This window comes from Hyaena hyaena, unplaced genomic scaffold (assembly GCF_003009895.1).
Source record: "Hyaena hyaena isolate Hyena2069 unplaced genomic scaffold, ASM300989v1 scaffold_12, whole genome shotgun sequence".
Classification (NCBI taxonomy): Eukaryota; Metazoa; Chordata; class Mammalia; order Carnivora; family Hyaenidae; genus Hyaena; species Hyaena hyaena.
In genome coordinates this window covers 1279179-1303499 of record NW_024080644.1, presented here as the reverse complement: position 1 = coordinate 1303499, position 24321 = coordinate 1279179, and the positions used below count along the sequence as shown (strand labels likewise).

The 24321-nt window shown below is 40.4% G+C and overlaps 1 protein-coding gene across 4 annotated transcripts in view; it reads right to left on the bottom strand.

The window, feature by feature from the left end:
- The window catches only part of CASK (calcium/calmodulin dependent serine protein kinase), a 363023-nt gene extending 339120 nt beyond the window's left edge, over positions 1-23903 (bottom strand). For all 4 annotated transcript variants that reach the window (XM_039255996.1, XM_039256003.1, XM_039256010.1 and 1 more), the window contains exon 1: positions 23733-23903. In XM_039255996.1, coding sequence (XP_039111927.1) covers positions 23733-23791 — 59 coding nt within the window. In that variant the 5' untranslated portion in view covers positions 23792-23903. The remainder of the gene's footprint in view (positions 1-23732) is intronic.
- Between the last annotated feature and the right edge of the window lie 418 nt (positions 23904-24321).

The following is a 24321-nucleotide window of genomic DNA, read 5'->3' as shown; positions in this document are numbered from 1 at the left end:
AAAGAGGATACAGAGTGCTCAGAAATAACTTATAATGAATTATATCAAGGACACGAGGAAGTATTTATACAAAGTATAAAACTATCAAACTATAAATGGTATAAAAATACGTTGAAAATCTAAGGTGGGGGGCAGGACTTCTAATGGCAAAATGTTTTATGGAGGAGTATTAGTGGCTGATGTCCTCAAACAACATCTGTGGCATTTTAACTTGGGGCTGCTTCCATCCCCCCACCTCCCGATTGCAATTCTCTGGCATTGTAGCTCTGAGGACACTGCCATTAAAGGGAACTGACCTGATTTGGAGCTCCAAGGGAAAGCCCCACGCCCCGAAGCTTTGTTGAAAACAATAGGGATCATTACCAAACAAACATCACAGCTGCCTAAGCCTGCAGTACTGGTTGGGGCAAATAGGACTTCAGCCAAACAGGCAAAAGGGAGATCTGAGGAATGAGACAGCCGTAAGGGGCTTCAGGCTCTCACTCTTGGTGTGCTGCAAGGATAGACACACGTGAGACACTGTGGATAAGGAAAGAAGCAGGGATCAAGGAAAGGGGAGAGCTTCCCAACTTATCTACCAGAGAGATTTCACCGTTTGATTTGAAGTTTCTGCACAGGCGGAAAGTAAAAGCCAAGGCAGACTTGCAGACTGCCTGAACTTTGAATGTGTGGGTTGGGGCACACATTCAAAGTTCATTCATTTAATAATCCTACTACACTGCACACATTATGCAAGTGGCAGAGATATAAAAACCCTGGTTCCTGCTCATATTCTAAGGGCAGAAGCAGATGTCCAAGAAGTAACTGGAAATCCAAGAAAAAAAGAGGGTTTCAAGGGAGGGAGGGGATTTTGATTAAACACAGGTGATCGAATACGAGCGTTTGTCCACCTCTAGAAACCAGAGGTAGGACTAGAAAAGATAGGAACTAACAAGATCAAGAAAATGGAAGCGAATCGAACAGCAAAGGAGAGAGAATCACAAAATTAGAAGCGAAAAGCATTTGGAAAAGAGGTAACTAGCCTGGTTAGATCTTTCTTCTTTCAGCCAAGCACCTGAAGTGAGGGAATCGAAACTGAAGCCAAGGGAGCTCGTGCATTCCTGAGGGCCCTGGAAAAAGCAGATGGTAAAAGCCCAAGAACTGCAGTTCCTAGGGACATTGAAAGTAAATAGAAAAATTTTAGGGGGAGGTGTGGCTTGGGGCGCCTGGCTGGCTCAGTGGGTAGAGCATTCGACTTTTGATTTCAGGGTCATGAGTTCAAGACCTACGTTGGGTGCAGAGTTTACTTAAAAAAAAAAAGATGAATTAAAAAAATAATAAAGGGGAGGGAAGCTGCCTCCTTTTTTTTTTTTTTAAAGGATTAAAAAAATCCTTTAAAAGAGCAGGAGTCAGGAAGACGCTCAGATTTTTTCCCCTCAACCAGAGCAGCAGAGCAGGCAACTACTTCCCCACCCCACCCACAAAAAAATACTGAAGTTATTCTCTAGAGAGGCTGAACCAAAGAGTCCCTGAACCTAGGAACTCCAGCCATAATGGAGAACAGAAAGGAGATGCCTTACTGAAAACGAGGCAGTCAGTCCTCACAGCCAATGCTGAAGAGCCAGTGCTCTGCAGGCTGGGCTTCTGAATACTGCAGGTGAGCTTATTACCACCAAATTCCCTCCCATAAGACATTCAAGGAGTCTTATATAGAAAAACTGGCTACAGACCACGGAACTGACGGAGAGTTCCTCATAAATGCCCAGGTTTCCCCCACAACCACACCACAGCCAAACCCATGAGTCAACAAGCCCTGCATGTGAACACAGTTTCCAATCAATTGTTCCTTAATAGAAACAACCTGCTACAAACGCTTGAGGAATCCTTCTAACTTCTAACCTTAAAAACAGGTACCAAGACTAAGAAAGGGAAAAAGAAACTGAGAAAACAGACAATATTGGGGAAAGACAATGCCAAAATAATGATCTTTCTCTTTGAAGACATTAGATATAGCACCCAAGAAACAAAAGTCAATCAGAGGGGGGAAAAACAGCCCTTAGAAATGAATTATAGAATTGGAAAAGGAGTTGAACTCTCAGAAAGTAAAACAAGAGGACAAAACATGTAAAATAAGACAGAGGATGGGGGCACCTGGGTAGCTCAGTCGGTTGAGCGTCCGACTTCGGTTCAGGTCATGATCTCACGGTTTGTGGGTTCAAGCCCCACGTCAGGCTCTGTGCTGACAGCTAGTTCAGAGCCTGGAGCCTGTTTCAGATTCTGTGTCTCCCTCTCTCTCTGACCCTCCCCTGTTCACGCTATCTCTCTCGCTCAGAAATAAATAAAATTTTTAAAAAAGAGAGAGGATGTAAAACTGGAGGGTCAAAATCCAAGAAATAAGAGTTCTGAAAAAAACCCAAAAAATAGAAGAGAAGGAATTACCAAAAACTATTAATTTTCCACAGCTGAAAAAATGAATCTTCAAATTGAAAGACCCATGGAGTGCCCCATAAAGTGAATAAAAGAGCATCTTCACCAAAGTATATATCATGATATAGGAGAACCCCAGAGATAAAATCTAAAAAGCAGGTAGAGAAAAATGAAAAAAAAAAAGTGACAAAAGATAAACAACTTTAGAACAATGAAACAGTGCCTTCAAAGCTCTGAGAGCAAATTATTTCCAACCTAGAATTCTTTTATTATCTAAATTATGTCTATATAAACAATCAAGTCAAACGGCATAATAAAGATATTTCCATACATGGTATGTTCATAGTTTCCTATTGCTGTTGTAAAAAACTATTATGAACTTAGTGGCTTAAAAGAACAGATTTTTTTTCTCTTACACTTCTGGAGGCTGGTAGTGTAAAATCAAGGTGTTGCCTGCATTCTTCCTAGAGGTATCGGGGAGAATCTGATTCCTTACCTCTTCCATCTTCTAGAAGCAGCCTGTATTCCTTGGCTCATGGCCCCTTTCTCCATCTTCAAAGTGCATCACTCCAACCTCTGGTTAGTTCTGTTGTGTCTCCATCTACGGGCTCTGAGCCTTCTGCCTCCCTCTTATAAAGACCATTATTTATATGGGGCTTACCTGGATAATCTCCCCACCTCAAAATCCTTAACTTACTGACATTTGCAAAGACCTTTTTACGTTGTAAGGCAATATATTCACACGTTCCAGGAATTAGGACGTAGGCATCTTATTTAGCTTGTTATACAGTCTCCAATGTTCCTCCCCATTCAAACTTTCTCCAGAAGCTATACAGGAGGATATGCTCTACCACAGCCAGTCAATAAACTGCTGTTAGCATTAAGTTAGAATGAGATGACCTCAGAATCCAGGCAAAGCCATGAAAAGAGCCCCAGAATTCAATCAGGTATCTTTTTTAGCATCAAAAAGATGCAGGTTTTGTGGACAGAAAAATATGAAAACATGGCACTATTTTATCAAGTTCAAAGAGCCTAGGCAGAAAACCGTAGTAAGAGGCCCTTGACAAGTACTGCAGCAGTGAGGATGGAGATTGCAGACCTTTGTGAGTGGAAAGGAGGAATTCTTAAATTGAATTCAAGGAATTCTATAAATTGAATCCAAGGAACTGAACAAGAAAACCACTTCCCTCGTTGTTACAGTCACCAACACGGCAGCTACAAATGGGGCTCAGTGTCTCACAGGGTCACAAGCAAGAATCCATCATGCAACCTCACCCAGGTGAGACAGCAGCCCCAGACATAATTGCTGCGTGACATAATTGCTTCCTTAGTGGATAAGTATCTTTTAACTTTGGGACTATTTAGAAAGTAACTACAGAAATGGAAACAGAAAAAGGAAAAGAAAAAAAAAGGGCAGGACAGCTTCACGAAGGAAGGAATATTTGAACAGCGCTTTGAAGTAAGTAGAGCACAGGTACACAAGTGTTGGATGAGGGCGGGTGGCCTGTGGAGGGCTGGCGTAACAGACCAGTTAATGCTAAGGCACAAAAAGCATTGTGCATGTAAGGTACTGTGACTAGGTCTCTGTTGGGCTGGCAAGAAAGTGGGGGTGGACATGGATGGCAAGAAAACCAAATACCATAAGGAGAGGGGAACAATGTAACAAAGAAGTGAGGTGCTTTTGGAGTAACCAATTTAGGTAGAAACTCCGCTGGGCCCTCACTAGCTATGCAAATCTCTTAAATGCAGTAAAGCCTCCATTAAGTCATTTGTAAAATGTGAGAAGGATAGTGCCTACCTCATGGATTTGCTTGGAGAATTAAATGAAAATAATTTGGAGGTGGCCCAGTCTGGAAGAGGCAGAAAGCAACAGAGAATAAAATTATCCCAGAGTAACATTTCTCCAGAGCCTAATCATATAACTAACCTGTCTTCCACTCTCTCTGTGATTTTTAGACTGTGCTTCCTCCACCCCACCCCCGGCCCCACCACTTACTTTTCTTTAGTTCCCAGACTAAGAAACTCAGTTCCTCTAGGTCATCACTTTCTTTTTTTTAAGGTTTTTTTTTTTTTTTTAATGTTTGAGAGAGAGACAGAAGCAGAGAGAGGGAGACAGAGGATCCAAAGCAGGCTCTGTGCTGACAGCAGAGCTCAATGCAGCGCTCGAACTCATAAACCTTGAGATCATGACCTGAGCCGAAGTCGGACACTTAACCAACTGAGCCACCCAGGTGCCCCTAGATCATCACTTTCTAATAGATCTTTCTGTAGTGATGGGAATGTTCTCAGTCTGCACCATCCACTCTGTAGCCACTAGCGACATGTAGCTACTGTGCACTTGAAATGTGGCTAAAGCAACTAAGGAGTGTAACTTTTTTTTTAGTTTATTTTTGAGAGAGACAGAGACATTGCAAATGGGGGAGGGGCAGAGAGAGAGAGAGAGAAAAATCCCAAACAGGCTCCTCACTGTCAGCACAAAGCCAATGCGGGGCTCCAGCCCACGAACTCTGAGATCATGACCTGAGTGAAAACCAAGAATCGGATGTTTAACCGACCGAGTCACCCAGGCACCCCTAAGGAGCAGAATTTTTAAAAAGAATATCTTCCTTGAGATATATAATTCACATACCGTTAAGTTCAAACTTTTAAAGTATACAATTCAGTGTTTTTTGGTATATTCAAAAACAGGTGTCTCGATCAGTAAGCACTATCTAATTCCAGAACTTTTAAATAATCTAAGAAAGCCCATACCCTTTAACAGTAACAACCCACTCTCCCCCTCCCCCAGCCCCCGGCAAACTACTAATCTAGTTTCTGTCTCAATAGATTCGCCTACTCTGGACATTTCATATAAACAGAATCACTCAATATGTGGTCTGTTGTGTCTGGCTTCTTTCACACAGCGTGATGTTTTTGAGAGTCATCCTTGTGGAAGTAGGTACCAATACCTCATTTCTTTTATGGCTGAATAATATTCCACTGTGCACAACTACCCCATGTTGTTTATCCATTCATCAGAAAATGGGCATTTGGGTTGTTTCCACCTTCTGGCTACTGTGAACACTGATGTAGAAGTTTTTTTGTAAACAAATGCTTTCAGTTCTCTTGGGTATATATCTAGGAGTAGAACTGCTGGGTTGACTGGAAACTAACTTTTTGAGAAACGGCAAGAATGTTTTACAGTGGTTGCACCACATTTCATTCCCACCAGCAATGTATAGAAAGATCCAATTTCTCAACATCGTTGCTAACACTTGTTATCATTTAATTGTAGCCATCATAATATGTGTGGAGTAGTATCTCACTGTGGTTTTCATTTGCATGTCCCTAATGATGAATGATGCTGACAACCTTTTCAACTGTTTGTGGGCCATTTGTAAATCTTTGAGAAAATAGTCTACAGATTTTAAATTTTATTTAATGTTAGCTAACTTGAAATAGCCACCCCTGGCTAGTGGCTCACATCTTTGGCAGGTGGCAGGATTTAGCAGCTGGTCCTTGAACGTTGTTCAAGGTCAGGAGGGACTGGCTAGGTGGCTGAAGGTCAATGCCAGCCTCTTGACTCACTGCAGACAGAACCAGAAGTGTGGGAGCAAGGAGAGAGGAAGGGGAAACTTGTGCCAACACCTGGAAGGAGGAGGTACTTGGCACAAAGCCTGGCACTGAGGAAGCTCTCAAAACTTACTGTTGATGATGAAAGCAACATGTTTTTATGAGCGCTTGTAAAGTGCTAGGAACTGTGCTTTATACCCACTCTCTCATTTAATCCTTAAAACAATGCCATCAGGTAGATTCTACTGTCTCCATTTTACAAATGAGGGAGCAGTTTTAGATCAGGTAAGCAAGTTTTAGTAATTTTACTCACTATAAAATTCTCCATTCCATTTCAACCTTAGAAACTTCTTTTCTTTATGTAGTTTAATTAAAGCAATGATCTTATACATCTCAACGAGGGAAGCTAAGTGTTATTTAGGATTCCACCATTATGCTCAGCATCTATGTACAATCCTATATCTACTAGCCTATCTCAAAGGGACAGTATGAGAATTAGATGGGGTTTTTTTGAGGAGGGGTGGGAGACTCTCAAGTAGGCTTCAGCTCAGCGCGGGGCTCAATCCCACAGACCCCAGGATCATGACCTGAGCCAAAATCAAGGGTCAGACCCTCAACCAACTGAGCCACCCAGGCACCCCTAGATGGTTTTGAAGCAGCAAAATATTAGCACCAAATGAAAATATGAACTCCTGACTGTGCAATATGGGCCAGATTTTATCTTCTCCAATGTGTTCAGCTACTTCCTTCTCTTGAGTTGGTTCAACAACTACATAACAGCACTATGTGCCAGGTACTGTCTTGAGTGTACAGATACAGCAATGACCATGACAGCCATGAATCCTGACCTAATGAAGCTTAAAATATATATTAAAGAAATATATGGTTTTAAAAATACACAAGCTCCAATAAGTTTATGTCACACGGAGGCCTTGTTGCAGTGTCTATTTCTTTCTTTTTTTTTTTTTTAATGTTTTATTTATTTTTAGGAGAGAGACAGCGTGAGCAGGGGAGGGTCAGAGAGAGAGGGAGTCACAGACTGAAACAGGCTCCAGGCTCTGAGCCGGCAGTCAGCACAGAGCCCGACGCGGGGCTCGAACCCACGAACCGCGAGATCGTGACCCAAGCGAAAGTCGGACGCTTAACCAACTAAGCCACCCAGGCGCCCCTGCAGTGTCTATTTCATAATGAACCTCATCCCAGTAGCCTAAGTACCCTAAATGACACTCTCTGCCTACTAAGAAATTCGGAGTCTGAACATTATAGCCTTTAAAATGGCTCAAAATCCACGCGTTTGGCAGAAGTTGTCTACACGAGTTGCTTCTAGGGAAGTAGCACCCAGCTCCCAAGTACGGCCAGCTGCCAAGGAACAAAGGGATTAAAGCTTACCTCCAGCTCCACAGAGCTGTCCCAGACTCCTGTGCACAGGAGGGGAGGACAACACAGCACGAGTCACCAGAGTATTTCTCTTGCCCAAAGTGTGGCGTGATCTCCCAAGCTTTCATCACCACCCATCTCTGACCCCTATTTCAGTTAGATAAAACAGAAATGATGAGGTTGTTCAGATGATTCGTGTGGGTGGCTATTGTGCTGACTGGGACAATAAGGCTGCAGAGCACTGTTCTCTTTTAAAGAGTTCACATTTTATTCTTTGCTATAAATAACAATTTAATTTTTGAAACACTGCATGGCCACACTATATTGTACAAAACAGTAAAGCTCAAGTTCTCCTGTAGATGGGTTGCTTTTGGCAACTACCTAAGTAGCCACACTGAGGGGCTGGCCTTTGCCTGACCCTCTCTCATTGTACCTCACCCCTGGGATGAGTAAACAGGGTAAGACTTATGAATCAAGTTGACTGGGAAAGCCTAAATGAAAGGTCTAACTCCATCATTTCCAGTTTCAAGCTCACTATCTCCTGTGTCTTACCCAGCATCTCCTGCCAAAGTCCTCAACCCAAGTCCACTAACGGAAGTCATGGCGCAAACAAACTCACCAGTAACACAGCTCAGTATCATTTGGCCAAGTCATGTTCCTTAACTTAAAACAACCATGGAGTCACAGATGCAAAAATAATACCTTTGCCTGCTCTTGCTACTAGAACTAACGGGACTGTGAGTAGGCTTTTCAAAAGCGATTATACTTCCTTCAGTGGATGTAAGAACAAAATTAAAATTCAGTTCTTGTGTTCCATAGGACACTGACCACCAATCACCTTACAGGCAGAGAACAAGTACAAATGAATATGATATTCCAAGTAAGGATAGAGACAGTCATCCTTGGTTATGGGAAGGCTGATGAAAACTTGTTCCGTAAACATTCTAAGATTACCCACAATATCTGGTACTTATGCGCTCACCAACATCCTTGTGAAATACAAGTGACTATTGCACTCCAGGTCAAAGATAAAAATTTTCCATATAAGATGGCACTATTTCACAGCTTAGACTACACCAAATGGCTCCCATGAATTCCTAAACTCAGCAGTCACAAAGTGGGCTTTCTCTGGAGGATGTAAAAAGGCAGTAAGAACTGGGCAAAATGAAGACTATAAAAGATAATTAAGTTAGGTTACACTAGAGAACAGGATAACCAAGAACATATCAGTGCAGAATCAATGAGGAAATGTCACAGAATTGTTAAACAGGCTACCACGATTAACAAGCATAGAAGGAAAGGACACAGTTGTATATTATCTTCATTCACAAGTCTCTAGTCCCTGATTTGTAGTTTGATATCAGAGAGAACAGGTTTGTAGAAATAAGAGAGTCAGGTGTAAAGGCGGAAAAAAATAGGTGTTTACCTACTGACTTCAGCTATTTGCAGTTCAGTAAAATGGGCAAGAAAAGAGTACCAAGGCTTTAACTCAAGCAAGATTAGCAAACTTTTTGTGTAAAGGGCCAGAAAGTAAATATTTTCGGCTTTGCAGGCCATGTGGTACTCACCTCTGCCCCTGTAGTGTGAAAATGGCTACAGACAACATTTAAATGAATGGGCATGGCTGTATTCCCAAAAAACTTTATTTATAAAAATAGACAGTGGGCCAGTTTGGCCCACGGGCCTTAGTTTACTAAACCCTGATCTAGAGTTCCAGATCAGCGATTCTCTAACATTAGTGTACCTCAGAATCCCTCGCAGGGTTGTTAAAACAGACAGTGCTGAGCTCCACCCCCAGAGCTTCAGATCTGTAGGGTGGGGCTGGGGCCTGAGAATCCGCATTTCTAACAAGTTCCCAGATGATACTGCTGCTGGTAGTCAGAATGAGGTCCACACTTTGAGAGCCACTGCTCTAGACCTTACTACTAAGCACCCTAGTCGGGATTTTTTTTTTTTGTTCAGTGTAAACATCGTCCCAACAGTAAAATACACACAATTCATCCTGAAATCTAAAGAGATTCAACATTTTCACGCAACATGTTTTAGGTCCTATAAAGAGTAGAGAAGTATTAGACTCTAGAAATCAAGCAAGAAAATATAACCAGTATTTAAAGACAAAGGTAGATGATTCTTGCAAAATCAAAGAAAATTCAACAAAACCCATTTCTAATTGGAAGTTCTTCATCTCAATAAAATCAAAGTAAGAATATATGTAAAACAGCTTAAGAGTTTTGAAGAATTGTGTTACTCTATGTTCATAAGAATCTAATGAGATAATACAGCCTTTACTATCCTTTTTGAAAAAATATTCATCTATTTATTTTGAGAAAGTGAGAGAGTGAGCAGGAGAGGGGCAGAGAGAGCATGCTGTCAGCATGGAGCCCAACCTGGGGTTCAATCTCATGAATCATGAGATCATGACCTGAGCTGAAATCAAGAGGATGCTTGATTGACTGAGCTACCCATGTGCCCCTTTACTATCCTTCTTTTACAAGATGAAGAAACTGAGGAAAACAAAGTGGTAATCTGTCACCATTATTTTAAAAGATCCTTAAAATACTATTTTTCTTGGTAAGTTTGAAGCTGTATTTACCAAATCCAACTTATATATATCTTTTCAGCACTTTGTCTACGAATGTGTGTTCATGGGGAAAAATATCATTCCAATATCTTCAAATCCATATTCACGTTCATGGGCCTAATTCTGAAGCCACTTCTGCAAGTCTAACCAAGAAGCCTGAACTTGAATGAGATGACAATTTAAAGCACACTCGACCTTTAAGCGCAAGTGGGTCATAGATTATGGAAGTACAGTGATCCCTTCCAGCAGTACAACAGAAACACTCAGCAATGGGAGAAATACTATTAATGGAGATAATCCAAAAAGTAGAGCAGCAAGCCTAGCATCTCCCTCTCCAGATACTGGGCTCTTTCTGCAATGACGGTAATGAAAATGTATTCATTTGAATAGATATTTACACAAATCAGTTTCACATCCATTATAAGAGCAAAATGTTTAGAAAAAAGAAGGAAAGAAGCATAACCCACGATGCATATGGTCAGTAGAGGTTTTTTCCATCCCTATTAGCATGCTTTTGAAAGTATGATATATGTTGATTATAATGTGAGATAATTACGTTCTCACTCTAACCTGTGATCTGAATACTCCAGTAACATTTTTTTAATTTATATGAAACATAATTAAAGAAAGCCCTCAGTGAAAACGCCTTCTTGTTTGTTTTACAAGCATCTAATTATTTTACAAGTGACTAAATTAAAGAAAAACATATTTATTAAAAAGATCATTTCAGATTCAGTGTCATATATTACTGCCAGGACAAACACCCAGTTAAGATGATACTAAACCTAAGAAGACCAGTAATTATTCTATCTAAATAAGAGCAGACCATTCTGTTTTTGAGATAATGGCTCAGATGGAAGTCAGCAAAAACTTCAAACCTAAATAAAGCAATATAAGTAATACTGTCTATGGATTATAATAGGAAAAGGTGCCTTCTACTGTCCTTTGAAGCCAACCTAGAGAAGTATTTTCATCAAAGGAAGCGGTCTCAACAAATTCCAATGTGGTCATTCTACCGCCTGACAATGTAATGTGACCTAGTGGATGAAGTGCTGCTCTGTACATTTAGGGAATTTAGAGTCAGTGCCCAATTGTATCAGAGACTGCACCGTTAGGATATTTCTACCTCCTTTTACTCACTGTTAAAATGTCAACACTGCTGCCATAATAAAATATGGGGAAGTTACATAAAAGAACACTATAATATTCATTAGTCCTGCATATGGCTGTTTACTAAACATATATTCTGGGATTTTCCTTGTCTCAGTTCTGAAATTTCACATTATGAATGATTAATTCATCTGTCAAATGCCCAAATGCAAAGACAGAAGCTGTGATACAAAATTCCCTCTTTTAACATAATCTTTGGAGCTTTCCACAACACTGCAAAATTATAATCTAGAACAGTATTGCAAACAAATTATGAAAAGCTCTAGGCTCAAAGAATACTATCTTTCCTAAGTACATAAGAGGCAATGTCAGGTTTTTTTTTTTTAAGCCATAAAGCACACTAAATGTATGCACGCCATTGTATGTCTACTACCACAAAATATATTGAGTAAAATGGATTTCAAACACAAAGCAGAACTTGAAGAAGTTTTGTTTACATCACACAAACACACGCCCTCCCTAATCCCAAACAATGACTCTATCAGGGGTTCTTCATGAACTCATAAAATATACAAGATGGCAGGCATATCACAACTCTCTAATTAGAAATGGAGATTTAGCTAGTGATTTTCTCCCTGACTTTATTAAAGCTAGTATTTCAAGTAAGCTTTCATTTCTGAAAATTTCTAGTACATTCTCAGCTCTATTTTCATCCAGTCTATAGGCAATAAGCAAGAATGAAGGAAATAAGTTTTTTCAGGAACTCCACATTTATATTGCCTCCAGTCAGACAATCTTAAAATAATTTTGATGGGTTGCTTCCCTTTAACCTAGGATTAAAAAAAGAATCCAAAAGCAGTAAAAAAAAAAATAGTAATAAAAATAAATTTAAAACCCACAAAAAAAAATAAATGTATAGCATTCCCCATTTAACAGTGAAAACAGTTCACCAAACCAGCCTCAATATCTTTCCATTTTTCAGAAACAATCTACTCATTATGGGGCTACTCAGACCAATGAAAGAATATCCCAACCTTGAGAATAAACAAGAATAGGAACTGGACAATAAGCTCCAGTTTCATTTTTAATCTATAACAGGATCAGCAAATTACAGCCCAAAAGCTAAACCTAAACACCTATATTTGTAAATAAAGTTTTTATTGGAACACAGCCACATTCATTTGTTTTCACATGGCTGTCTTCACGCTACTATGGTAGAGTTGAGAAGCTGTGACAGATGCTGTATGGCTCACAAAGCCTAAAATATTTACTATCTGGTAGTTTACAGTTAGTTTGCCAACCCCTGGCCTATAATATCTAAAATTGATGAAAATCAGTATAAATAGGTCTGTGAGATAAAAGGTTAACCAATAATGCATATAATTTACTTTTATTTATGTTACAGTGTATTGAACAGACTCTACGGGCAAACTCTGATAGTATTCACCTGATTAAAAAGCATTCTAACCCTCATTTACTGCTGGTGGGAATGCAAAATGGTATGGCCCTTTTGGAAAGTAGTCTGGCAATTCCTCAAAATGTTAAACCCAGAGTTACCATTTGACCTAGCAATTCCACTCCTACATATATACCCAAGAGAAATAAAAATATATGTCCACACAAAAACTTGTACATCACTGTCCATAGCAGGATTATTTATGATAGCCAAAGAGTGAAAAACACCCAAATGGCCCATCAGCTGATGAATGGATCAATACAATGTGGTATATCCACATAATAGAATATTATCAGGCCTTAAAAATGAAGTGCTGATGCATCCACAACATGGATGAACTTTGAAGACACTATGTTTAGACCAAGAAGTCACAAAATACTACATATGGTAGGATCCCATTTATATGAAATGTCTAGAACAGGCTCTTCTAAGAAGATACAAAGTAGACTGGTTGATACCTAGGTTTAGGGACAGATGGGGTTGAGAACTAACATGTACAGGGTTTCTTTTTGTGGTGATGAAAATGTCTGAAAGTTTCTTGTGGTGACGGTTGCACAACTCTATGAATATACTAAAACACACTGATTTGTACACTTTAAATTGGTGAATTGCATGGTATATGAAATTATATCTCAATTAAGCTGTTACAAAAAAATGCATTCTATTAATCTGCTGAAATATCTAAAATCAGAATGTTAGTCTTTTTTTTCTTTTTTTAAAAAAATGTGTATTTATTTATTTTGAGAAAGAGAGAGAGAGCATATGTGGGAGGAGGGAAGGGGCAGAGAGAGAGGGAGACAGAGAATCCCAAGCAGGCTCCATGCTGTCAGTACAGACTGCAATGGGGGGACTCGATCCCACAAATCATGAGATCATGACCTGAGCCAGAATCAAGAGTCAGACACTTAACTGACTGAGCCACCCAGGTACCCCAGAATGTTAGACTCTTATATTAAGGACTATCCCTTAATAGACAACCAGTCTCTGCTCATACTAAATGACAAGCAGTAAAACATTACTGAAGAGCTGGCACTTAGATGGGTCATATACATCTAGGTGTGAATTGCCATATTGCCACTTGTCAATGACACTTTGCCCAGGGAAAGTTACTGATCTCCCTCTTCCTCAGTTTCCCCATCTGTAAAAGGGGAGAGAGTGATTGCTTCAAAGGGAAGGGTTGTGGCCAGGGTTAAATTACCAAAATATCAAGAATTTAACACTGGATCCAGCATATAATAAACACCCAAGCCATAGAATTTGAGAACAAAAAACAAAAGGGAAAAAATTCCTAAAGTTGTCCCTAAAAACTCTAACCAAATGCTTATTGTTTGAATTTCTTATAATACATGTTACCTGTGTCACTAAACTAAAATAGGAGCTATGAACCCAAAATTGCTCTAAAAAATAAAGCCCATTATTTTTAAAAATAGGATAAACCTTTTTCTAAGTTTATCCTAAGATAAAGGTTTTCTTAGAAAATTAGAAATGCCTTAGAAAAAGGTATTTCTAAGAAATTAAGATTTCTTTAATTTTCTCTACCTGTATTTCTCTACTCCTTTTTCTAAATGAAAAAACAGGCATAAAAAGATGACATGAGTTACCCAAGAAGACTAACAAATCATTTAAGCCTTACCTCTGCTTTTAATGATATCCCCAACATTGACTACTAGATGGTCACAGTTTCTGGATCGCGCTCACTTAACACTCACTCCTTCAATAACTGAGTACTTACTATGTGTCAGTTACCAAGTTATGCTGAGGATACTAGCTGAACAGTCTGATGCAGCCCTGGCTTTAACAAGACTTTACCTCTAGTTACATTACATTTGAACTATCTGTCAACTTCTCCCATTGGCAGAACTCCCTGAGGCCCGAGAACTCAAGTACTTGGTGAAGAATGGGGCACCTGGCTGGCTCAGTGGGTGAAGCATGCAATTCTTGATCTCCAGGTCATAAAGTTGAGCCCCACATTGGGGGTAGAATTTACTTAAAAATTTTTTTAAAATATTTTTTAAAATGATAATGGCAATTAAAATAACAATACCTACCTTTAGTCACTTTACACAAATCATGTTATTTAATCCTCACAACAATCCTGCAAGGCATGTACTATCACTCTATTTTACAGATAAAGAAACTGAGACTCAGAGAGGTTAACTAACTTGGCCAGGGCCACACAGCTAGAAATGAATGCATAAATGAGCAAATGAATAAACTGTTAGCACCACTAACAATTTTATACATGTGATAAGAAAGAATGAATGTTCATTTCACCATATTATTTATATAATTGAGCCTGTGTTTAGCACTGAGAAAGTGCACATTTGGAAATTGTTGAAACTTATCTACATAGCTGCCAAAAGTAATTTGAGTATCTCAGAGACATTCTAGAAATAAAAAATACTTATGCTGCACTCTACAATCACTAATCCATGCAAATAGCTTGTGAAGTGGCTATCATTCTTTCTATAAATAAGGAGAGAATGGCCACACTGTGCCCAAAGGCTACCAGATCGTATCTTAGGGGGCTGTCTCACAAAGCTACAAAACAATGTTGATCCGTATGTTTGGGGGAAAGTACATACCAAGGGTAAGCAAAAAGGCTGAAAATCTATGACCTTTCCTAAAAACACAAATTAGATTCCATAAAATAGCAGTGGTTTAATGGCAATCTGAACATCTTAGCAGGGCTAGAGACCTCATAATTGAATTAATAACATCAAGAGTATTTTAATAAAACATTAGAATCTGCATACAGCTAAGCAGTAATACTTCCATCCTAGATTTAAATACACCAAGATACTCTAAACTCAGGGTTAAAATTAAAAGTCTGAAATACAGACTCAACATAGTATAGTTTGGATATTATTAAACTACACAGAGAAAGAACACAATTATCATTCCAAACTGTAAATGATTCAAATATTCAAAACAGTGGCAACAAAGCAAAAAAAAAAAAAAAAAAGTGCATTAAAAGAAACAAACAAGACTGGAATGCTACAAAGAAATAATGTGCACTTTCATAGGGAAAAAATGGGCTTAAGTACAATAAAGGAATCATTTCTTACTGTGAACGGATGTGGACAACAACAACAAAAAGCCAATGAACAGATGTAGTTGGAGAGTGGGGGGTAAAGGGATGTGAAAGAAGAGGAGAGTACTACTCTCATTCAATGGGGATCCAAAACCTTGAGACAAGGAAGGATGCATGCAGATCCCTGTGGGGAACGGATTTAAGAAAATAAGAATGGTTTGACTACTGTTAAGAACTGTTAAGTAAATTTAAAGTATCTAAAATTTACCGTATCATTTCATTAAGGCTTCTATTTAATTGAAAGTTACATGCCAAGCTGAGGAATGAAAAATACCTAATCTTAGGAAAACCAAATGGTTTTACCTTTAAGCCAGACATCAGAATCTGCAACGCACAATTACAATGAAAGAGAAATCTGCTCCTTTTTTTTTTTTACCCTAAATATGTTGGTGTAGAGATCGAGTCACAGAGAAATATTATATTACCAACATGCACAGAAATGAGACCAGACCTTGCTTTTCAGTCACACCATGAATTGATATTAAACATTATATTCATTTTGATTGATGCTTTAGATTGTCTGTCTGCTATAAACAAGCCTTTTTTTAATCTTCCACCACAGTGTTGGCATTTTACATTATTAATCCTCCCCACTTTAAAACTTCTGTGATGTCCAGCTATCCTGACTCTCCTAGCTCTGTGAGTTTTAGAGCAAACCACAGCCCCCTAGCTCAGTTACCTGTCAAGAACTCATTCACTCAGTTTTATTTCCCACACCTTCACTGTCATTCCAGATCTCTCACCCAAACTCCAGGCCAGCATTTCAGCAATGTCTATTTAGAAATGGCTTGTGCTCAACTCAAAACTACAGTACCAATCCATGCCATGGAATACTAAGCAGCAGTTTAAGGGGAGACAGAGTTTGACAGAGACATAGATGGATATGGAAAGGTCAATAGACACAGTATATTTCAATGGAAAATTGGTATTTCAGCATAGTGTGCAAATATCCTATTCAGTTTTTTTAAGTTTATTTATTTATTTTGAGAGAGAATAAGAGCAAGAAAGAGCAGGGGAAGGGGAGAGAGAGAGAGAGAGAGAGAGAGGGAGGGAGGGAGAGAGGGAGGGAGGGAGAAAGAGAATGAATGAATCCTAAGCAGGCCCCACACCGATACATGACTCGAAATCACAAACCGTGATATTATGACCTGAGCTGAAATCAAAGAGTCACATGATTAACCAATTGAGCCCCAGGTGCCCTATCCCATTCGTTTTTTAAAACAAAACCTTCCAGAAAGATGCACAACAACTGGACAATAGTTACCTCTGGAGAATGGGGCTGTGGGTCGTGGGAGAGTAGAGAGAGGCTCATTTACCTTCATAAATTTTAAAATTAATTTTATAATTTATTTTATAAGCCTAGTTACTTTATAAAGAGAAAGTAATAAGAAATTATTAAATCTCAACACTGCAAATACATATTAACTTCCGTTAAGTCAAACTGGCTTCAGACACGAAATCTTCCTGGAATAGAAAGACAAGAGATTCTCCCTGTACTGACTTGGGCTCTGTGACCAATCCTACCATAATATCATAATGGCCATCGGGGTAATTACATGTTACTCAGTTGAAAGAGGGGATACCAAGACACTGGGTGGCCCCTGGAGAGAAAGGAAAGAGAGCAGGTCCTACAGCACCTTGAACCCCGTAGCATGAATTCAGAGCCATAGTTGGTGGTTTTTAGAATCTGCACTGTCAGGTGCAACTAAAAAATTAAAAAAAAAAATTGCAAGAGCCGCACACCCCACCAGCTTGTTGGCTGGAGTCAGGTACCTGCTCTGCAGCAGTAACTCAGTCACGTGACTACTGAGGTGTGCAGCACTGGCACACAGCTGAGACGCTTACAGCCCGGCAGCTGCGGTTTAGCACACGTTTTTCAGAGTCAGTGAGAACTAATTTCAGGATTTTTAGCACAGGATACTGGAATAACCACCCCATGGAAACCAAACCCACCCTACTCCCAACAAACACCTATCTCTAAAACTGCATTACTTCTGGTTTGGCAAGTTGGAGGAGTAATTAACCAACTGTTCTGGTTGCTGGGGCAGGGGAATTGGAAGGAAAATCCTGGAGAGTAAAAGGGGTAGAGAAAGTTCCAAAACAAATTATACTTTGGATGAATGGGCAATATTCTAGATTTCCATTGCTAAGGAATGCATAGACTTTGATCAGTTTGGTGACAAACACCAATATCGCATTAAAGAGAAAGACAAAAAGAAAAAATAGATAATGAATGGCAGTATGAAACCTCTAATAAAGAGATAAGAAATAGAACTAGAAAGTCGAACAATTAAAATTTTCCATAAATAGCGGTGCCTGGATGGCTCAGTCAGTTGACCGCCCAACTCTTGATTTTGGCTCAGGTCAATCTCAGAGTTCGTGAGTTCGAGACCCATGTCAGGCTCTGTGCTGACAGTATGGAGCCTGCTTGGGATTCTCTGTCTCCCCCTTCTCTCCGCCCCTCCCTCCTTCTTTCTCTAAAAATAAATGTTAAAAGATGAAATAAATTTTTAAAATTTGCCATAAATAAACTCTGAAAATGAAGGCATGGGCCTTCCTGGAAAGAAAACCAATGCAGCATTTTTCACAAGTGGGATCAGCAGCAGAACGCAGCATGAAACGAATGGACTTTAGAATCAGTTGGAATTCCATGTGATCTGGGGCAAGTCACCGCTCTCTGAATCTCAGTGTTTCTGTAGAACAGGTATAATCAGAGGAGATAATATATGTAAAATGCCTAACATTAGAAGGCATAAATGTCAATACCCCTTATGAAGTAAGCATTAAATTATAAAAGATTTTTTTGTTTTTACTTTTAAACAAGCTTATGTCAAAGTTCGTTTAAATGGTGCTTCTAGCAAATTTAAAATGTGAAAGCATTTGCAAAAATGCAATAATTCAAGAACAGTCTCAAAAAGTAAGGCATACTTGCTTCTTTAATTTATTGAGCAGAGCTATAACTGGAGATGGTAAACGACTCTCCAATTTAAAAGAAATATCCAGGAACACATCTTAAAGCCCATTAAAGAGACAGGTTGTCCGGTGAAACTGTTGCAGATCCAAGGGGAATATGGGTGCAGGGAGAGTGAACTGCTCATGTTAAGGACACAGAAGCATGTCATAGTCATGAAAGGTAAGGGAGTCACAGGAAGTATTTTATACAATGTGCAAGTGACATTTCAGAAACTCCACGTCCTAAGGCAATATGTAAAAAGTGGGCATGAAGAGACTCAGAGAAAGTTGTGCAGGCACAGAAAAGCCAATGAGTAGCTCAGTTCCCCCCAAAATGGTCCCAGAAGCAAACTCCATCATCAGGAATCAACACTGCTTACCTACTCCCAAAAAGGTCTGCCACGTGCAGGATCCACATCACGTTTAACAGGTTTTTCTTCTGTGGAACTCCGGTTAAACCCCCGTGGCTTGACTCTTTCTGGGCCACCAACTAGCTAGCTGGTGACTGTGTTTCTTATACCTCGTTACGTGACTGCCACTCTGATCAAGCACTTCGTTCATGAAACGTCTACTCATTTCTGGTAAACCCTTGGTTCCTTCAGGCTCACACTTTTCCAAACATTAAAAACTAATTTACCTACAATGACTAGATAAAATTTCCCAGAAAGATGTTCCAATGTATTGTAACATTTCCCTTTGTGGGTACTGGCAACCAATATCAGTGGGCCAATCAATATACGTGAATGCCATAGTAATTAGTAAAAATAGTAAAGCTGAGTTTTTCTTCATGTTAAATTATATATTTCACAAATTATTAACCCAGCACTTACATAAAGGCTGCATTTAACTCAATTCTCTGGTACAGTGTTACTGGAATTTCAAATATGGAATTTAAAGTATATAAGCAACATAACCATACTCTTTTAATAGACTATATGTGCAAACACAATCTGTACTAAACTGATAAATCTCTTAACATTAAATTAAGTCATTATAGTGGACAGCCACCATCACTGTTACTGAAGCAATCCTTGTGCCATGTTGTTCCGAACGTCAGTCACTGTGTTAGCATCAGATGAGCATCATAAATCAATGCGAATCTTGAAAGACCCAAGAAATCAAAACCAAACACAGGCTGAAACAAAATTCTTAAACAACAAGACTCAGAAACACAGAGAAGATAAAACTCACATTTGGGTCTCTTGGCATCAACACCTCCCCCAAAAAACAATCTGCTTTTCAAAAACTGTAAGCCTCTGAAAAGCCAGTCCCCAAATATTAGATACATAACCTAAGTTTTAAACAAATGACTCAATCATAGCTACATATCGGAATCACTTAGAGAGCTCCCCAAAAATACCAATGTCCAGGACCCACCCCCAGAGATTCTTGATTTTATTGCTCTGACACAGGGCCCTGGCATTGATCTTTTTTAAAAGCTCCCTGGTGATTCTAATATGCAGCCAGGTGGAGATCCACTGCTTTAAACTAATACAGCCTTTTGGGACAATAATTGCTCTGAGGTTGATAAACATGCTTTTTGCCTTTTAATGAGGTTTTATTAAAACGACTCAATTCATTCCATTGTCAATGAGCAACCGTTACATTGCAGGTACTGTGTTAAGTAATGGAGAAAGATATTTATGTTCCCTGCCCTCAAGAAGCTCCTTGTTAGCCAGGTAGAGAGACTCATAAATAAAAAACTGTAATTAAATATGGTAAGTTTGCTCAAGGTACAAGCAAATTCAGCATGCTTGACAAACTTGCATGTCAACCCTGAGCAGGGGGTCACGCTGCATTATTCTGATTTTAGTCTATGTTCTACTGAAGCAGGAAAGTCAGAAGTTACAGATTACTAAGAACCGTAAATATCAGGGCACATATTCAGCCTCTACAAGGTGAAAACGGTATGCATTTTGCTATTCTCTTTCACAGAAACCGCTGTACCATGAAGGTAGAATTTCTGTGTTTTAATTTGGATGAATCTTCTTTAAAATTCCTTCATGTAATATTACTGATTGTACACTTATCTCAACAACTTTACATTTGCAAAAGATACAGTATAATCATGACATAAAAAGTAGCCAGCTTCCTGCATTTGTATAAAAACCTTTCTTTTCCACTAATTGCTATATCTTGCTAAGACACAAAGTTTTGGGACTATGATAAGGTCCCATATCATTGGTGATTTGTTTCAGTCACTTGAAAGATGTTACAGAGGAAAATGTTACGGAAACAACAGGCATTCAAAGGAGCTTTTACAAGATTTTCAAAAATAAGAAACACAGGGGGAAAGAGTTTAATTTTTTAAAAAACGATATGCCATCCCCCCAATATTCATAATGAATCAGGCACATGATTCCCCTGAAGACAGTGGATGAGTGAGTGAGTGGATAAGAAGTGAGGTAGGGGCGTGAGTGGGTGGTCAATTGATCTTTAAAATTGAAATCCATTTTAAAGTATCTCAATGGAAATTTAAACCTATTAAGACCTGAGGGTCAAAACCAATTCGTGATACTAATTTGGTATGAAAGAAAACCACAATTCTAGAGAACTTGGATAGAAATCAACAAAAAGGTTTCCAGTACAAGTGAACATCTTCAAGACCTTTCTGTTTAAATCTGGAGTCGAACAAATTCTAAGTTAAAATGTATGCTGTCAAGGTCCCTGCAAGAAAATCTCAAGTGAATTTCAATTTCCAGATCAATATATGCTGAGACAATTTACCGGAGAAACCTTCAACCTTACACAGGGTGAGGAACATTATCATTACATTCTTTACCATGAAGGCTACCTTGAATTCGTTATTTCACGAAATGGCATATTACAAACGGCACTGACCAAGTCAGATTTTGTAGGATATGAATGAGATTTCACATTCACAATAGTTAAGGTAGCCACAGCGTGCCTATCACCTCAGAATTAGCTTGCTCTCCCTCCTTACGCAGTTCTAAAGCAACAGAAAAGATGAATTTAGTTCTACCAGAGGTGTTTCCTGAAAACATTCTATCAATTATAAGCCAGCAGAATACTGATTGTGCTAATGTGATGCTGACCACTTCTTTTTGATATCCAAAGAGATCACATCATCACTCTTCCAGACCTTAAGGGATCAGAACTGGTTACGAACATTGATCCAATGATAGCTATATTCCGTCATCACAATATAATTAACATTTTAATTTCACATATTCCAATTATGATTTTGCTGGCTCATTTAAGGCAAATGTAACTAAGGCACAACAAATATTATTCACCCACACAGTCATTTGGGAGCTTTTGGGAAACACCTAATTCACCTCGCCCGAGTGCTAAGAATGAAGAAACCAAGGAGATTTTTTTTTTTTAACGTATTTATCTCTATAGAACAGTGCTATCCACATATAGCCTTGGAGCACTTGAAATGTAGCTAGTCCAAATGAGAAACTGAATTTTGAATTTCATTCCATTTTAATTAATTACAATTAAAATTTAGAAAGAGATCGATTTGATTATTAGAAAACTTTTAGATGTGTTTAAGAAAACTTGTAAAATACACATTGGATTTCAAAGACTGAGCACAAAAGAAAGGATGTAAAATAGCTCCTAAATAATTTCTACACTGAATACGTGTTGAAGTGCTAATAGTTTGGGTCTACTGGCTTAAACAAAATATTTCATTAATATCGACTGCACCTATTTGCTTTCATTTTTTTTAACACGGCCATTGGAAAATTTACATATGTAAAATTTTTGTACATAAAATTACATATGTGCCTTGCATTATATTATCTTCCGGACAGCGCTGCTCTGGAGCACTTCCAGAAACACTTGACCAGGGCGCATTTGGATATCCTTCTTCTAGCAGACAGGCTGGTCATGTAACAATAGGGGCAAGGAGTAACACGTCCTTGTATCAATTGGGTCTGAGCAAAGTGTGTAGCAAGCTCTACCCATAATTTCCCCATGTGAGGCAACACTGTAATACCTCAACACTGAAGGGGAAAAAAATGAGTTATCAGCACTTAAACAAATTGAAATCCAGTACTGCAGACAACTTAAAAGGGATACAGCCAACTGCTCTAAGGTCTTGGTTTCATTTCCCAACTGCGGACCTTAAAATAGACAATAAAGCACCGCTTCTGAAAAGAGGTAAAATATTTCCCCCGTAGCTACCCAGCAATCCTTCATAAAGGAGCAAAAATTGCTCTTAAATCTGATCTCCTCAACTTCTAAAGGCACAGAATACACGCTGAACTAGGAAATCAACTTCGGATCGCCAGCCTTTGCCTCACAAGCAAATTAGCAGGATTGTGCACTTGGAATACTGTTTGACAAGAATGAAAAGGAAACTATTCAAAACAGATTTAAGGAATGGACAATTAGATGAGGAACTGCAGATTTAATTCTCAATCAGCACTGTGATTAATCTGATTCCCTGCTTTTCCCTAGTGTAATTATACAACACAGATGAAAGGATGAGCATTTGGACTGTCAGTTCTATATTCTAGACCAGCCCGGTGACTCAAAGCAGACGGCTCTGCCACACGAACCACCACCATCCCAACAGTCGAGGGAAGCCTCGAACACTGATTTAACAGTCATTGCATAACGAGGCATTAAAAATTCGGATACCCCCAACTCTTTCCACGCTGGTCTACACCGGGTGAGGAATTTGCCGAAACTGAACGCACCCCGTCTGAAAATGACCCCGTCCAATCCGGGCATGGGGTGAACACAAAGGCATCTAGCTAATATCCTGCACAATAGACACACACCCCACAATTAAAAACCCTGGACGTTCTCTCTCTCTCGGTCCATGCAAGCAAAGGAAATGCAAGCTGCTCTTTTCGTTAATGGTCTGTGGTACACGCAAGGTAACAATAACCCCAACTGTTCCCAGGAAGCAACTATAAAATCGGGGCTGCCACGTCCCTGTGCAACCGTCAGATAAAATGCAGACAGCGGATTTCGGCCGGCCGCACGCCTCGTGGGGCGGCGGACCTCGGCTCGGTGGCTTCCACGGCTGGCTGAGAACCCCCGGGACCCCCGCCCGGCAGGAGGTCCAGGTACACGTCTATAAATACGCCCGGGTGAGGAGGACGAGGAAGGCGGAGGGGAGGGAGGGCAGGGGGGCAGGCCCGGAGCGGGTGCCGGTGCGGGAGGACCCGGGCATCACTGAAATGCATTTTTCCACACTCCCGCTCCCTCGCGTGGGGACTCACTTGCCGATCACCTCGCACAGCTCGTACACATCCTCGAACAGCACGTCGTCGTCGGCCATGGTCCGGAGGGGACAGCGGCCGCAGCGTGGAGGGCTCCGAAAACGGGGGTGGGGGCGCCAAAGAGCTCAGTGCCCGGCCCCTGGCTCTCCTCCTCCCCTCAGGACCCGCGAGCCCTCGGTGCTGAGGACGCTCGAGTGGGGCTGCGAGGCCCGGCGACTGCGGCGCCTTCCTCCGCGGGCGACCGCCCCGGCGCGGGCGGCGGGGCCGGGGCGCGGGAGCGAGGGCGGCCCGGGCCCGGCGCCGCCCGCCCGCCCGCTGCTCCTCGCGCTGCTCGGGCCGCGCTGCCCGGCGTGCGGATCCTCGGGGACCGCGCGGCGCCGCGCTCTCCACTCGTCAGCCCGCGCGGGCCGCGAGGCCGCGACCGCTCCCTCTGCCGAGGCTGGCTCCGGCGAGGCGCGGGGCAGCTCGGGCTACAGGGGGGGCCGCGGCAGGACCATGGAGGGAGGATCGCCGCGGAGGGAGGTGGCGGCGGCAGATCGGCGCTGGGGACCAGGAGGCGGCGGCAGAGACGCTCCCTCCTCCTTCTCCT